The following is a 14346-nucleotide window of genomic DNA, read 5'->3' as shown; positions in this document are numbered from 1 at the left end:
GATACTCACAAAACAGGACTTCCAGAAGTGCTCCAGAAAGTGGCCAGAATGAGGAGATAAGTGTGTCTGAAGTGAGGAAGAATATTTTAAGGTAGGATTAACAGCAATGTGTCCTTTACTGTAATAATTTTTTTAAAACTTAAATATTCACCATATTTTTATCATACCTCATATAGACTTTCATTTTGAGAATTAAAAAAGGGAGAAACATCTTGAAAATTGTTAGCAGATGATTCCACTGTTATTAGTATCAAGACTTGGAAGACATTTTGGAAATATAGTGATTAGAGACAAGGAAGTCAGTCCACTGCAGGTCTAAAATCCCTGCCTTGGAAAGGAAGACACCAACCCAGCGACCATGGGAAGACCTGAGTGGAAAATGTGATGGGGGGACTTTATTCTAAGTGTCATGCTGTCAGAAGTTGAGGCTAGAAAATAGGGAGGTGTTCCTTTCTATTTCCTTCTTCTTCCAAGAAAGAATAATCATAAGTTCTAGAATCACTTTCTTCTTTATTGTCTCCTAAATAAAATAAGGGCATAAGAAGATAACATGGGGGGAAACTTTAAAGTATATGAAGGAACTATATACTGGAGAAAAGTAGAAATAGGAATCACCAATGTCTTGCCAATTGTGTACCTGCACCATGGTAGCTGTTTTGTAATGGTTGATGCTATAAGTTAATTGAACTGAGTTGTTTTTAAAGCATTAAAATTGGTGATACTTGGCATTAAATGTCCTAAGTTAATGATGGATTTCCCTGCAAGTCCCCAGAAGATTACCTATTTTCTATTACAAGGAGCTAGGAGAGTCCCTGCTTCACATCCAGTCATCTTACTCTGTGCAGAATGCAGTACAAATACAGAACTCTTATTCAAGCCATGGAAGTGGGATTAGGGCCATTTAAATTGAGAATCATAGATGCACGTGCCACCTTAGTCCCATGAACTCTGCCCCAGGGCAATGAGTTTAGCTGGAGGAAAGCCAGGTCTGGGGGTGGTACTTAAACCAAAACACAGCCTGGCTAATATTTTGTACCCAACAAGTATTAATTTCCTTCTTTCCTTATTCAGAGTCCAACTCTTACATATCAGTTAAACAAATATATACTGAGCTCAGATGTTTTAAGACTGCTTGTAAGCTGTGTTGAAGTGCATAGGGAAACATGGTTCAATGCCGCTGTCCCCATGTTTCAGTGCCTTCAAACTTAACACCTCCATAAGGGACAAAGCAATGAGTCTCAAATAATAATCAGATCAATAATATAACATAACACAAGATTAACTAGCAAGAAGGTAAGATGTGAGGAATATCTGATTGTATCTGGTAAGTGAGTGGAGAGAAAAATCACTTCCAAAAATTCAAGGGAGAAAAGAATTCATAGGAGAGAAAGAGAGAACTATGAACTAAAGAGGTTTAGGTAGCTCTGTAAAGGACACCTGGGACTTGATCAACAGAATCAGCCACATAATTTGCAGGGACCAGTGCAAAATGAAAGAACATGGTCAATGTTAAAAAGTAGTAGGCATCATCTCTAGACAGCTACAGCAGATCAATAATCTACCATAAGATCCTTCAGAGTGTAGGGGCCTTTCTAGCAGCATGAGTCGTTCACCACGGAATTCAGCCCTGCCGGAGCTATGTGAAGAGGATCTGAGCAAAGGTAACACAATCAAAACACCACACTGCCTTTACAATTATGTTTTGTTTTTCAAACACAAATCCTTGGACTAGAGGGAATTTGCAAGACCATGAAGGCCTTCATGGGCACTAATCTACCTCTCATGATAAATTCTACCATTGGTTGAGAGTTCATCACAACCTAGGAAGCAGAAGGTGGCAAAACTCTATGAGAAGAATATAGGCTTCTGAGAGAATGCCCAGAAAAACAAAAGAAATATATTAAGATAATGACTGGCGATATTGCCTGATTTTCTTACTGTCACTCACCCACAGCACTAGTGTATTCATCAATCTGTCAATGCTTGTCCTTTTAAACTTTGTCTTACCACTGTTTTGTATGAGTTTAGTGTCGGGACCTGCAAAAAAAAATCAGTGACAACTTTGAAACAACTAGATCATGTGTTGTTATTATTGTCATTAACTCTTACTCATACCAGTGTTTCTGAAAGGTAAAATACAGTTCTCAAACTAATTTAAGTTGTATTAAGAGTAAAGGTCATTAAGTTGTATATGGTTTGTTTGCTTTTTGTTTTTGCAGTGCTGATGATTGAACCCAGGACCACGCACATGCTAGGCAGCTGCTCTATCACTGAGCTATTTCCCAACCCTTATAAATGACTCTTAACTGGAGATTTTAAAACAATCCCAGTCACAGAAACAGAACAGGACTCAGTAGAATAAGTCCACGTAGAACTGGTTGCTGTAAAGTTTAAGAAATGCTCTTTATCAAAAATCTGTACATGAATGTGCTTCCAGTTTGAAGTAGTTAAAGACAACAAACTCAATAAAAGAAAGGAATAATTTGGAAATATTAAAAGAATGAAGTAACAAACAATTCAGAATGCTAAGGTCAAAAAATGAAAGATAAAATAACAAATTCCAGATCTGCTTCCCCAAAAGATAAAGCTTTGAGGTGTTTCTAAAATACAAACTTGTTTAAAACTCCAAAAAATTCAGTAAGTCAATTAAACCTTTTATTGTGACTGCAAACTGTATATGCAATATGTACTTTTTGTAAAGCAAGAATTAGTCTTGTATTTTCATGCTATATTTACAAGCACCTTTCAAAGAATTCTAAGATTATGACTAACAGCTTTAGAGGGGGTTATTAGATTATTAGCAAATCAGAGTATTACAATATATTGCTAAGAAAATTCCTTATTTATAGAGAAAAATGCTAGGAGCATTTTTTTTATCCTTTTATTGGTGCATTTTAGGTATACAATATAATAAGATTCATCATTGGAAATTTGCATCTTTACATAATCTCTCTTGGTTCTTATTTTTCCCCCTTCCCCTGTCCTCCCTTCAACCCCTCCATCCCTCCCTATTTACAAAGACTTTTCCATTTTTCCATTTTCTCATATTAATTCCATTCCCCTTTCCTTTCCCCTACCCCTCCCACTTCCCCTTCCCCTTTGCCCCTTTTCTTCATATTTCACATTATCTATTATACCTTTTAGTAGGAGCATTTGTTTTAATTACAACTGACTTCTATAGTGTTCCCACTACACACTGTCTTCCCATTATTACTAATCTCTGCAGTCACTTAATGTAGGAGGAAGGAGAAAACGAAGAAGGGAGAAAGGGAGCACATGAAATCATCCAGTCTGGACACTGGGAAAGGGCGGGCAGACCCTTAAACACCCTTCTTTTCCTTAAGAGAAATATAGAAGCAAAAATAGGGGTCTCAGAACAATGCATTATCTTGAGTTGGAGACTGAACCCCAGTGCCCTATTTCCAGGACTGATGTGTATAAAAGATCTCTTACTTTCTCATAATGGTTTACTGAAGTCATATGGGCATTGCAGGTGAGAAATAGTGGTTTTGTAGGGAAGATCACAAAAACCAAATAAAGTTTGAGATTTCTAAAAACTGAAACATTGACAGAGAAGTTTGGTGCTAAAAATTTATATCTCTTACGTATATGAACATACACAGACTAATAAGGAATCCACTTTAGGGGTTGATAAGCAGTTACTTATATACACCCACAAATGATATATATCTTCTTCCCTTCAGGATTCCTTGAAGGAATTTTCCATGCTCAACAACCCCTATTTCCTCATCTCAGTCATTACTCAGCCTCGTTTGGGGGCCAGGCTCTACAATCAAACATCTGGTGATCATCAATAGCCTCTGTGACTCATTGACCTAGGCAGCCTTCAACATGGTTGGCTGCTCTCTCCTTCTGAAATACACTCTGCTGTCAGCTTCTGTGTTGCAGTGTTCTCCTGCTTTCACCCCTACTTCTTTGGTAGCTCCCTCTCTGTCTTCCATGATGCCTCAACCCTCTCCTCAGGTGTTAAATACTGCGATTTCTTTAGACTCCAGCATAGGTCACCTCTTCTTACTCAATCCACCTGCCCTGGCCAATCTCACCCAGGACCACAACTTTAATACCATCTACAGACCAAATGTGTATCTCCAGCTCTCTCCTCCAATGAGCTCTAAGACCATATATTTAAGCCCATGTGTTTAGTTGCCTGTGTGACCTCCACTTGGATCTTTCTAGAGCCCCTTAAGTCATCCTTGTCCAGCCTAGCTAGGGATCTTCCTCCAAGCTCCTTCTCTCAAAAAATGACCCCACCATCCATCCCACTGTAATGGTCAGGAGACACATACGAGTCGTAGTTGATGCCTCTCCCATCCTCAACTTTAAATCTGGTCATCAAACCTTGTCAGTTCAACATTCTAAAAAGCTTCTGGTTTTCTCCATTTCCATAATCTCCACCTAATCCAAAATGCCACCATCTCTCAACTGTAAAAACATAGTACCTTCATCTCCACTCTGCCCAGAACTCCCATCAATGTCTTTCCTTCTCCTCACGCCTTAGTCATGCTTTCTTTTCAGGATCTGATCAATATTTACAGACATTACAAACACCATCTATGCAAGAGTGAACCTTTTGCATTTAACATGAATAGACTCCACCTGTTAATAACTTGTGCTGGGTCCCCCACACTCTTAAAGACCAAAATCCTGGATACCAACCACAAGGTCCTGCTTGGTCCTCCCCAGTTCCATGCTCACAGTCACATTTCTGTCTCTGTCCTCTGCTCTGTGCCCCACTGTATCGTTACTACTGTCACAAGGCTTTGGCCCCTGATGGGCCTGCGGGCCAGCTACCTCCTTCCTTTCCCTACACCCTTCACCTCCTTCTCTCTCCTCTTTGCCCCCAGAAACCCCAGTGTCCATTCATCAGGAAACCTTTCTCTGGAGCTCAAGTCTCATCACTTTGCCCCATCATCATACGCTTGTGTGGCTCTGTTCTCTTTCTTCAAAGTTCTTATCTTGCTATGAGATTATGCAGTCATGGCTATGATTAGCTGATATTACTGTCTCTCTTTCTCCTACAAGACTGAGGGTTCATGAGTAGAGAGATTACATTTGATTTTTTATTCACATTTTTACTTCACAGTGTGTAAGCATCACAATGCCTCTCATACAGTGGAAGTCAATAATTAAATTTTAGTAAATTAATTAATTTATTGAATACCTATTGTTTTAGGCAATGTGCCTATGTGCTTTTAAGCTTTCATATCAGCTAATACTTACAATAACTCAACAAATTAGGTACAGAAATACTCCATTCACTAATAACAAAACAGAAGCTTAAAGAATTTAACTTGCCCAAGATTGATCTAGTCTAGTCACCAGTTGAGTCTTAATATATCTAACTCTAAAGCTCTTGCTTTTAAACTGCTATTTGTGAACCTGCATGAGTCCGTCAACTAATAAACAGTTTATAAGGCTTAAAGGGATGAGGAATTTTTATATCTGGACAAAGAATTCAATCTATCTACCTGGGAAACAGTTTCAGTGATGAGTCAAAAAATAAAATATAGACATTTAAGACTGTGTCCATTTAAGACTGTGTCCTTTTCAGAACTAGGACAGGAAACAGATGACACATTGATCAAGGATAATTACAGGGGTGTCTTTACAAGGAGACTCTTTAGAGGGATGGATTGCCACTGGATCCCAGGGTGAAAGGGTGCAGGGTTTGCAGCCTTTGGGGAAAGTGACCTTTGGTTGAGGGATCCAGCCTGCCAGATGTGACCACACAAGAATGTAGCCTGGGGAAATAAATACCTTGGCCTTAATCCTCTTTCTCCCTTTGATCTCTTCCAGGAATCCCCTAGTCAGAGTCCAGCTAGAGGACAAAATCTAATGAAACCCATTAGTGTCGACCACACAAGTCAGCCTCCAAGGCAAAGAAAAGGTTGGAAGAGGGTGACAGCAGACCTGGGGGTGCAGATGGGGACAGCAGCACCAAAGCCCATGTGTGCCAAGATGGTGCTGGACACAAGACCCCTCCAGGAGCGAGACTCCCACTCTCACAAGCAGGACTCGCCCCTCTCCTGGGCAGAAAGCAAAGCCAGTGCTGGGAAGCATGGCCCGCTGTCAGGACGTATAGGCCTTCCTAAGCTACAGGCTTGTCAAGTCCACCACGTCCCGCAACTATATTCCTCTTACAATTCTTAGAGGTAGTACAACTAGAGTCATAATAAAAAAGAATTCCTTTTGTATTTATTCACTGTTGTAAGATCTAAGTATTCACCTGAAACTAGTTCCTCAACCAAATGTCTCAAGACTTGGGAGATGAGAGACACCCATCTGTTCAACTCTGACATGAACAACATGGAGCATTAATTCCTCTGTTGCCATTCTGCTAGTTGAGTCTCCCTTCAGTGCCCAGACCAAGGTCAACGGAGGTCTCCTCTGCTTTGCAAATGCCCAGGTGCTCAGCGCCCATGGTGAATACCCAGGACCCATCACAGAGGACCAGGAAGCCCCTGTTCTCCCCCACCAAGGAAGAAAACACTTGCCCGGCACCCTCCTCTGGGAGCATCGTCTTAGGGGCCTCTGCAATGTACTCTCTTTTGACTTTTATTAGTCTGTGTTTGCAGAACAGAATGATCACATTCACTACGGAGTGTGTACAGGTACCTAACGCATCACAATTCCTTTCCGTCCCTTCCCCTCCCCTGCATCTCTTGGTCCCTTCCCTTTTGCAAAAGGTCCCCCTGTTTCCTATTCATTTTGTTCTTTATTTATATGCTGAGTTTCTCATATAAAAGAAACCATATGATATTCAAGCTTGTGTGTCTGATATTTCACTTAACATTATGGTCTCAGGGTATATCCGCTTTCCTAAAAATGATTCCAATTTACCCTTCTTTATGGCAGAGCAGTAAGTCCATTGTGTATAAACACCACATCTTCTCTATCCATGCACTCATTATCATGTCCACGTTACAGCAGAAGAAACAAAGCTTAACATTTGAGTAACCAAGGATAAGTCCTATAGCTGGTAAACCCAGATCTGGCTGACCCAGATTTCGTGAGCTTTCTGTTGTATCCCATGGAGGAGACCTGCTCCACTTACCTCCCTACTTCTCTTAGGTGGCACCGTTGCCCCCTGGACAGTCTTACGAAGGAGAACTTGGCCCATCCCAACAGCCCTCCTAGCATCACACGGTGCAGCAGGACCAGAGCCCTGAATTAGCCATTCCAAATAAAACCCTCCAAACACAAACTTTCCCACTACAGCCCCATTCCCAAGCTGAGGCTGACAGGGCAAACCAGGGGGACCTTCCAACCAGAAGACCTAGAAGAATTCTCCCTTTCATCAAGTTGGAAGGTAAAAGCAAGATTATGGATAAGCCTCTCTCTCTTGTTTCTCAGCAAGAAATATGCAAATAAGGAAAGAAATAATCATAGGTTTATTTCCCTGACTAAAGAATAAAAGCCTCTGATGAAAGAATCGTGAAGCCCAACTCATCCCCAGATGAAAGTGCTATGTGCCTCCTTTCTAGGGATTTCCCAACTAAGTCCTTCCAATGGCGACACCCGGAGCAGCAAGAGCTTGCTCAGACCCACAGCTGAGAGCATTTAGGAGCAATTGGGAGGACTTCTCTAGCTTTGGAACACTTTGGAGTCTTTAATGAACATTTTGTTGTTGCTGAGGAAAGTCAGTGAAGAAAAACATTCCAGTTTTGATTGCGCATATAATCAGCAAACCCAAAACACATCTTAATTTGGTGTCACAATAAACAGGATTTTAAAAATCAAGGACTGGCAATTGAAGCCATGAGTACAGTTTGAGTGGCTTTATGAAATGGTGCTACCGTAAGCTTCCTGAGCAGGACAGTGGCACATTGGATCCATAGGATAAAGCAGAGAAAGCAAAAATGGCAGATAACAAGGGCTGGAGGGCATCCCCTCCCCATCCAATCCCCAAGCCCCATCACACACAGCTTTCCCACATCCCACTGTCCTGTTTACAAACAGCAGAAACAGCTACAGAATATAAACAGAAGTGACTGCAGGATCTCCAAGAAAGCTTTCCCAAAGGAGCTGCTTGACCTTTGCAAACTACAATCTGAGCAGCAAAGCACAGAACTTGTTTTCATATTCTTCCCTCATGTAAAGGTGGGTTGATTAATCCATACGAGAGCAGGGATGTTTGAGCTGTGACTAGGGAGAGAGAAATTCAACAGCAGGAATCTAGTGCTCCCACAAGGGGCCTCACATCCTTGAGACTAAGCTCAAGAAGTCCAGGTCCTGGAACAGTGGGTTTTCCACTGGAACCCTACATTCTCAAGTCACCTCCAGAGGAGCACTTTGCATAGGGTCATGGAAACTGGAGAGCCACAGGCCATGCTGCCGTGCACTGCAGGAAGGGCCTAGATCTGGCCCTGGGCCACGAGTTGTACCTGCAAAAATAACCATCCCAAAGCACCAGCTGGTGTTCCTCAGGATGCAGCCTCTCAGGATTATCTTCTGGTTGTTGAGCGAGTGCTTGCTGTCCTTCCAGGACAGGACTCCCACGAACTTATCTAACTTATTGTTCGGTGCCTCGCAGACCACAGTCCCTGAAAAATAAAAAGGCAGACTTCTTTATGACTCACCTGGAGCTCGCTTTAGGAGGCCACGGTTCTATTTTACCACCTTACTTTCTGTACACCACACATTTTCCCTTCCCTTTTAGGCAGCATGGTTATTACATATGCAGGATTGCGCTAGGAAAAAATAAACTGGGAAGAACAAAAATGGAAACCCATCAAATATTTTAAAACGTAGTTTAAAAATGGACTGTCCAAAAAAAATGGAAACCACAGAAGTCATGAAATTTTTTTTCTTAAAAATAAAAAATTAAAAATCACTTTATTTCTGATTTGTGGCAAATAATTTTTGAAACTACAGAGCAGTGACTGTCCTACAAGTTTTCCTCTCGGTGTGAAGTGAACTGCCATGCAGGTCACCGTGGCATACATCCGGTCTCATGGCCAAAGTTAAGCACCTTTATGGCTCATAATCAGGACTTAGGGGTCCTTCATATTCCACCCCAGGGAAACCAGCACTTTGTTTGCCCTGTGTGCTTGAGAATGTGTGTGATTCCTTTCACCTGCTCTGTGGTTCTTATCTTGATTAGGTCCAGAGTTCTGGGGACTCTCAGAAGCACCATATAACTTGCCCAAAGTGGCCAGAAGATGTTTCTAGTTTTTGAAATTCCAAGCCCATTCCAAACCAATGAATCAATTTGTTCCATTAGTTCAATCAGAAAATACACATTCAGGCTGAGGGGCACTCTAGATAGAAAAAGAAACCAGAGATAGTCTTATGAAAGCTATAATAGATATAACTATCAGATTGACAGGCATTTCTATTGCAATTAGGGTTAAATTTTTAGAATGAATGAGCACAAAGACAGGAAAGACCAAAACAGAGGGAGGAAAAAAGAGAGAGAAGGAAAGAATGCAAAAGGTGGCTATGGGTAGATCACCAGTGAGATCCAGCACCTACAACTTTCTCACTCTTAAAACAATTAAAACACATGTATTCCATCAGAAGTCAAGAGGTAAAGTGAAACATAAAAAGCACCATTTGAAAAATAAAGAGGGGAGACATCTCCAGCATCAACGGGAGACCAAGGAGATACACTTAGAGAACTTCTCTATGATGCTGTCTCAGTCAGGTCCATTATGATAACAGATACCTGAGGCAAATCCATGTATAAAGAGAGAAGGCCCACGGTGGCTCCATTTTGGAGGCTTCAGTTCATGATGGATCAGCCCCATGCTCTAGGCCTGGGCAGAACATGGCGGCAGGAGGACATAGCAGAGCAAAGCCATTCACCTCAGGCTGGGACAGGAAAGAGACAGAGAAGAAACGAGAATCCCACCATCCCTGGTGGGGGCACACACTGATGACCTCAAACTCCCCATCAGATCCTACCTTGGAAAGTTCCCATCACTCCCAGTAGCACCAACATGAGGACTAAGCTTTCAACTCAGGCTTCTGGGGGACGTTTAAGGCCTGAACTTTAGTGGCTGCTGACTCCATTCCTCTCTACTCCACCTTCTGAGCATAAAGAAGCTTATTATGTGGTTCCCTTCCTTCCAAACAAAATGGCAGCCAATTCTCACATGGCCTGATCATGCCTCAGTAACAGGGCAAATCTTTCTAACAGCCTTTTCCAATAAGGACAAACAAATACTGAAAGGGACAGGGGGCTCCTTCCTCTTCAGACTGCTTCTCCAACCTCCAGCTACCTTTCCCAAAGACAACAAAATGTAGGGGCGCTCACTGCAGCGTTTCAGACATGTGGACATTTTGGATGAGACAAACAACCTGTCCATGGCCATTTTTATACCAAGGGAGGTGGCTGAACTGTGGTTGGCTCCCAGTAGACCCTATTTATTTATTAAAAAGTAAATTAAAACAGATTTAAACTGGCTCAAGTTGTTTGGACGACTACATTGTGGTAAGGAGACTTTTTCTAAAGTCTCAGAATTCATTATCTTTATTTGTCGACCAATGATTTTTACTCTTGAATTTTGTAGAACCTTGAATTTCCCTGTGTAAAATAATAGTCCTCTAAAGCTCATTTCAGTTTCTTGACCCAAGACTCCATTTCTCGGGCCTCAAACTTGACGAATAAAAATAAATAAAAATTTTTAAAAATGTGATTTGGGCAAAAACAACGTGATGCACGGTCCCTGCCAATAAGAATATAAAAAACAGGTTCATTTGATCATTTTTATTGTTGTAAGCAAAGACTGACATGGAGGCAAAGACTGCCTTGAACATGTTGGCTTCCCACTCCCTGGCCCCAGGGGCTCAGCCTCTCTGGCTTCACCCCAAGGGTGTGGTTCTAGACAGGAACAGGCATTCAGGCCAATGGGTTCTGCTTGAGTTCTCAGAGGTCAAGCCCCAATTCAGCCTTTCTCAAAGAGTGTGGTCCTGGTGATTGAAGTACTAAATACAGGACCAGTCAAAACAGAATGGTGGGAACAAAGCCAAACTTCCTTTTCCCATCATCCTCAGAAGCTCTCAGCTTCCCCTTTCTTAGTCTCGTCATTATAAAACACAAATTTCCTAATTTCTTTTCTGCCCCTTTCCACAAAAGAAGAGGTTCCTTTGAAGGGAGTATCTCTATAGTCCCATAATCTACCACACTGTCTTTATGATCAGGTCTTAATAAATATTTGTGGAAGAGATGAATGGGAAAAATGTTAAGATGGTTTCAAGAGAGAGGTTGGAAGATGAGATAAATATTAGAGCAAAGATGAACAGAAAAAGTAGACATAGTTCCCTGGCAATAATGACAAAGGAAATTAGAACATTAGATAGTCCAGCCACAATGCGGGGGGTTAAGCTGACCTAACAAACAAAAGTCAAATAGATCCAAGAACAGTGAACAAAGGTGGGAGTCTCAAAGCATGTCAGAGGCAACTAAAATGGATCCTCATCATAACACATAAGGTGGATTAGGGGAAAACTCTCTTCGAACCTTTCCTTTTTCCTTTTTTTCCAATTGTTTCAGAGATGAGAAGAGAAAGAGGCATTAAATGGTTAGTTTGACATTGATAAGGAAACCATTTAGGGTAAATAGCATCTTTCCTCACATAGTCATTCGTTGAATATATGATTAGAACATATCTTTATGATACAACTGGGGAGATCATGTCAATAATGAAATAAATAGGTACAATTAAACTAGCACGTTTCATTTGTTTGTCCCTCCAAAAAGATGTGAAAGCCAACAATAACCCACCCATTTTACAATCACATAGAAATGCCCATTCTAAACGAGATCTAACAGATCCCCTTCTGGATCTATTCCACACTCCAATAGACAGCTGGAATATAGTTAATTACTCACTTGAGAAACTTCTCAAACTCAAGTACCTACATCAGTACCCAATATTCCATGATTCTTCAAAGAAGTTAACTTCATTTCTCTCCATATATTATTAGCAATATTTCTTGACTATCTACCCTGCAACTTTTCCATAAGAAAAATTACACATCAAATAAGATATCAGTGCTGCTGCTCAAGAGTTTTTGTAGCCAAAAACTTCTTAGAGTGTAGGATATTGCCTGCTCTTGGTGCCTGATGGTTATGATAAATTTTTTTTTCTTAGAAAAGTGTTACCTCCTATTTTCTAAAGCCCCCTTTTTCTTTAACCATTAAGTCTTTAGCCAACCATCATGACCACCAGCTTTGCCACATTAGCACCAGCAGAAAGCAGGATTATTCCGCATGTCTTTACATAGAACCTACGTCTCATCCATCAGTTGTGCTATTGGACTGTCCCTCCAACAATGAGAACGGAAGAGCTATCTTATAAGTTTAAAGAGCCACAAGATGCTAAGCCAGCCTTTGTATTTCCTTTTTAACCAGAAAGAGATGCTTATTTTTTCTGTGCTGTAATTACACACATGCTATTCTTTAGAAAGGACCACAAAATACACAAAGATGCCTGAATAAAGAGTCAACCTTTCTCTGTTTCAGAATTTGGTATTAACAGTCATACAAAATATGTAAACTTGTCATGAGTTGCAAAAAACAGATTTCAGTCCATTCAGTAACAACAGACAAAAGATTCTTGAACACATTTGGACAATTTACATCCGGGGCTTTCCCCAAGGCATAAGAATGTCCAGTTTACAAAAGTAATTGACAAGTATTTCCAGTTACGTATTAGTAAAAGCTTTTCGATTCCCATAAGACTTTAACATGGAAAATCATGGGCCACTCAATTTTTTATAGTTGCTATAATATTAGATTCAATTATGTATTTTTTCTGATAAAATTTAACAGGCTTTTTCAGGTGTTTAAATGTATAAAAAAATTTTTATGGGAACTTTTCAGTTAAGTGGATTTTACCTACTAAAACTTATCCCTGTCTTGTGTGTCCTGGCCAGTCTTCTTACAAATTCTTGCCAGGGATCCTGACATTCAAAATCACTGAGAACATTGCTATGTAAACTTATATATGATGTCATCCTCCCACTGGAGGGACTCGTTTTCTGGTCATTAATTTTGCTCCTCTGGGGTTAGGTTAGAGTATTTTAGTCAGTTAGCTAGTTTGTTAGTTAGTTACTTAGTTGTGCTAATCTGCCCTCACTATCCAGTGCTGCCTTGTTGCTGATAGTGTAGAACCTGAAACTTCGTGCCCTTTGTCAAACAAGCTTCGCCAGCAGTCTGAGGTTCATGTTCTGACTCTTTGTCTGATAACCACAATATTGGAAACCATGCAATTCACTGAGGTCTCAGATTCCCTATTCACAACTTGAAGCTAATAATAATCTCTTCCTTCAAAAGCTATAAGGATTTAATAAGATAATGTGTGCAGTTACTAGTAAACATGGTATCTGATACATAGCAAGTACTTGTCCATGTGTCAACATCACAATTAGGGCTTGAGAACTTTGGAATTTTCCCTTTTAAAGTCTTCTTTGAGATGAGCCCTTGTTCTAGTCTGTCTTCTTTCCTTGCCCTGTGAGGGCAAGACCTGGCTCTACTAACCACTATATCCCCAGGCAAATCCCCCAGCACTGCGTGAAGTCTGTGTTTATTCAATAAATTAATTAATTAATAAAAAAAAAAGCTCATGCAATGCTTAGAGCTCACAATCAAGACCCTATCCTTAGGTATAAATGCAAAAGTGGGGAGGCAGGGAGACCAGTGAGAGACATCCCAAAGCCAAACATATCTGTTCTAGCCCTACATCGATTCGGAGTCCTCAATTTGGGGTCAGTCCTCTGTTGGGACTTCTCTAGGAATAAGAACAGGAAATTCAGGTCTTCGGATACTTGGAAGGTGTGCATTTATGATATAAGGATGGGAACTGTATTTTGGTGCTAGTCAAAGTATTCTGGCAAGTCTCAGAAGGAAAAAACCACAGAATAAATAGAAGCAAAAATAATGTGACACCCAGATTTGCCCAGAATTCCCAAACTAGAAGGACATTTAGCACAGTCAGAACATGGGAAAGAGCAGGCTCCCATATCGGTCTCAGCTATACCTTGCCACAGCTGGGCAGGTATTTTCAAGGGCACACAATGCTGACATCACACTTCTAAGTGAAACGCAAAGATGCAGCATTTGCTTTAGACTCCCATGACTTGAAGAAGTCTTTTAGTCACCAGAGGAAAACCTGAGATCTACTGATACCTCAGTAAGGCAAAGGGGATAAAGAAGGCCCAAGAAAGGGGACAGGAGGATATTGGTGAGGAAACGGATCACAAGAACCTTGCTAATATATGTAGAGATGTTTTATAATTCTACATACTTGTTTTATAATTCTACATATATATTTGTTTTAGAGCTTGTCCATAGGTGTTTAATAAATAGACTTTAAGCTA

The 14346-nt window shown here is 40.7% G+C and overlaps 1 protein-coding gene across 9 annotated transcripts in view; it reads right to left on the bottom strand.

The window, feature by feature from the left end:
• The window catches only part of Atp8b4 (ATPase phospholipid transporting 8B4 (putative)), a 220421-nt gene that overhangs the window by 89378 nt on the left and 116697 nt on the right, over positions 1 to 14346 (bottom strand). For all 9 annotated transcript variants that reach the window (XM_087180903.1, XM_087180900.1, XM_087180905.1 and 6 more), the window contains 2 exons: positions 8406 to 8564; positions 1949 to 2037 (listed from right to left, as the gene is read on the bottom strand). In XM_087180903.1, the coding sequence (XP_087037029.1) occupies positions 1949 to 2037; positions 8406 to 8564 (248 nt within the window). The remainder of the gene's footprint in view (positions 1 to 1948; positions 2038 to 8405; positions 8565 to 14346) is intronic.

Source organism: Heterocephalus glaber, unplaced genomic scaffold (assembly GCF_053883595.1).
Source record: "Heterocephalus glaber isolate CG9 unplaced genomic scaffold, H.glaber_assembly_v1.0 deba00000122, whole genome shotgun sequence".
Lineage (NCBI taxonomy): Eukaryota > Metazoa > Chordata > Mammalia > Rodentia > Bathyergidae > Heterocephalus > Heterocephalus glaber.
The sequence above is the reverse complement of the archived record's forward strand: the minus strand, read 5'-3'. Positions and strand labels throughout refer to the sequence as shown.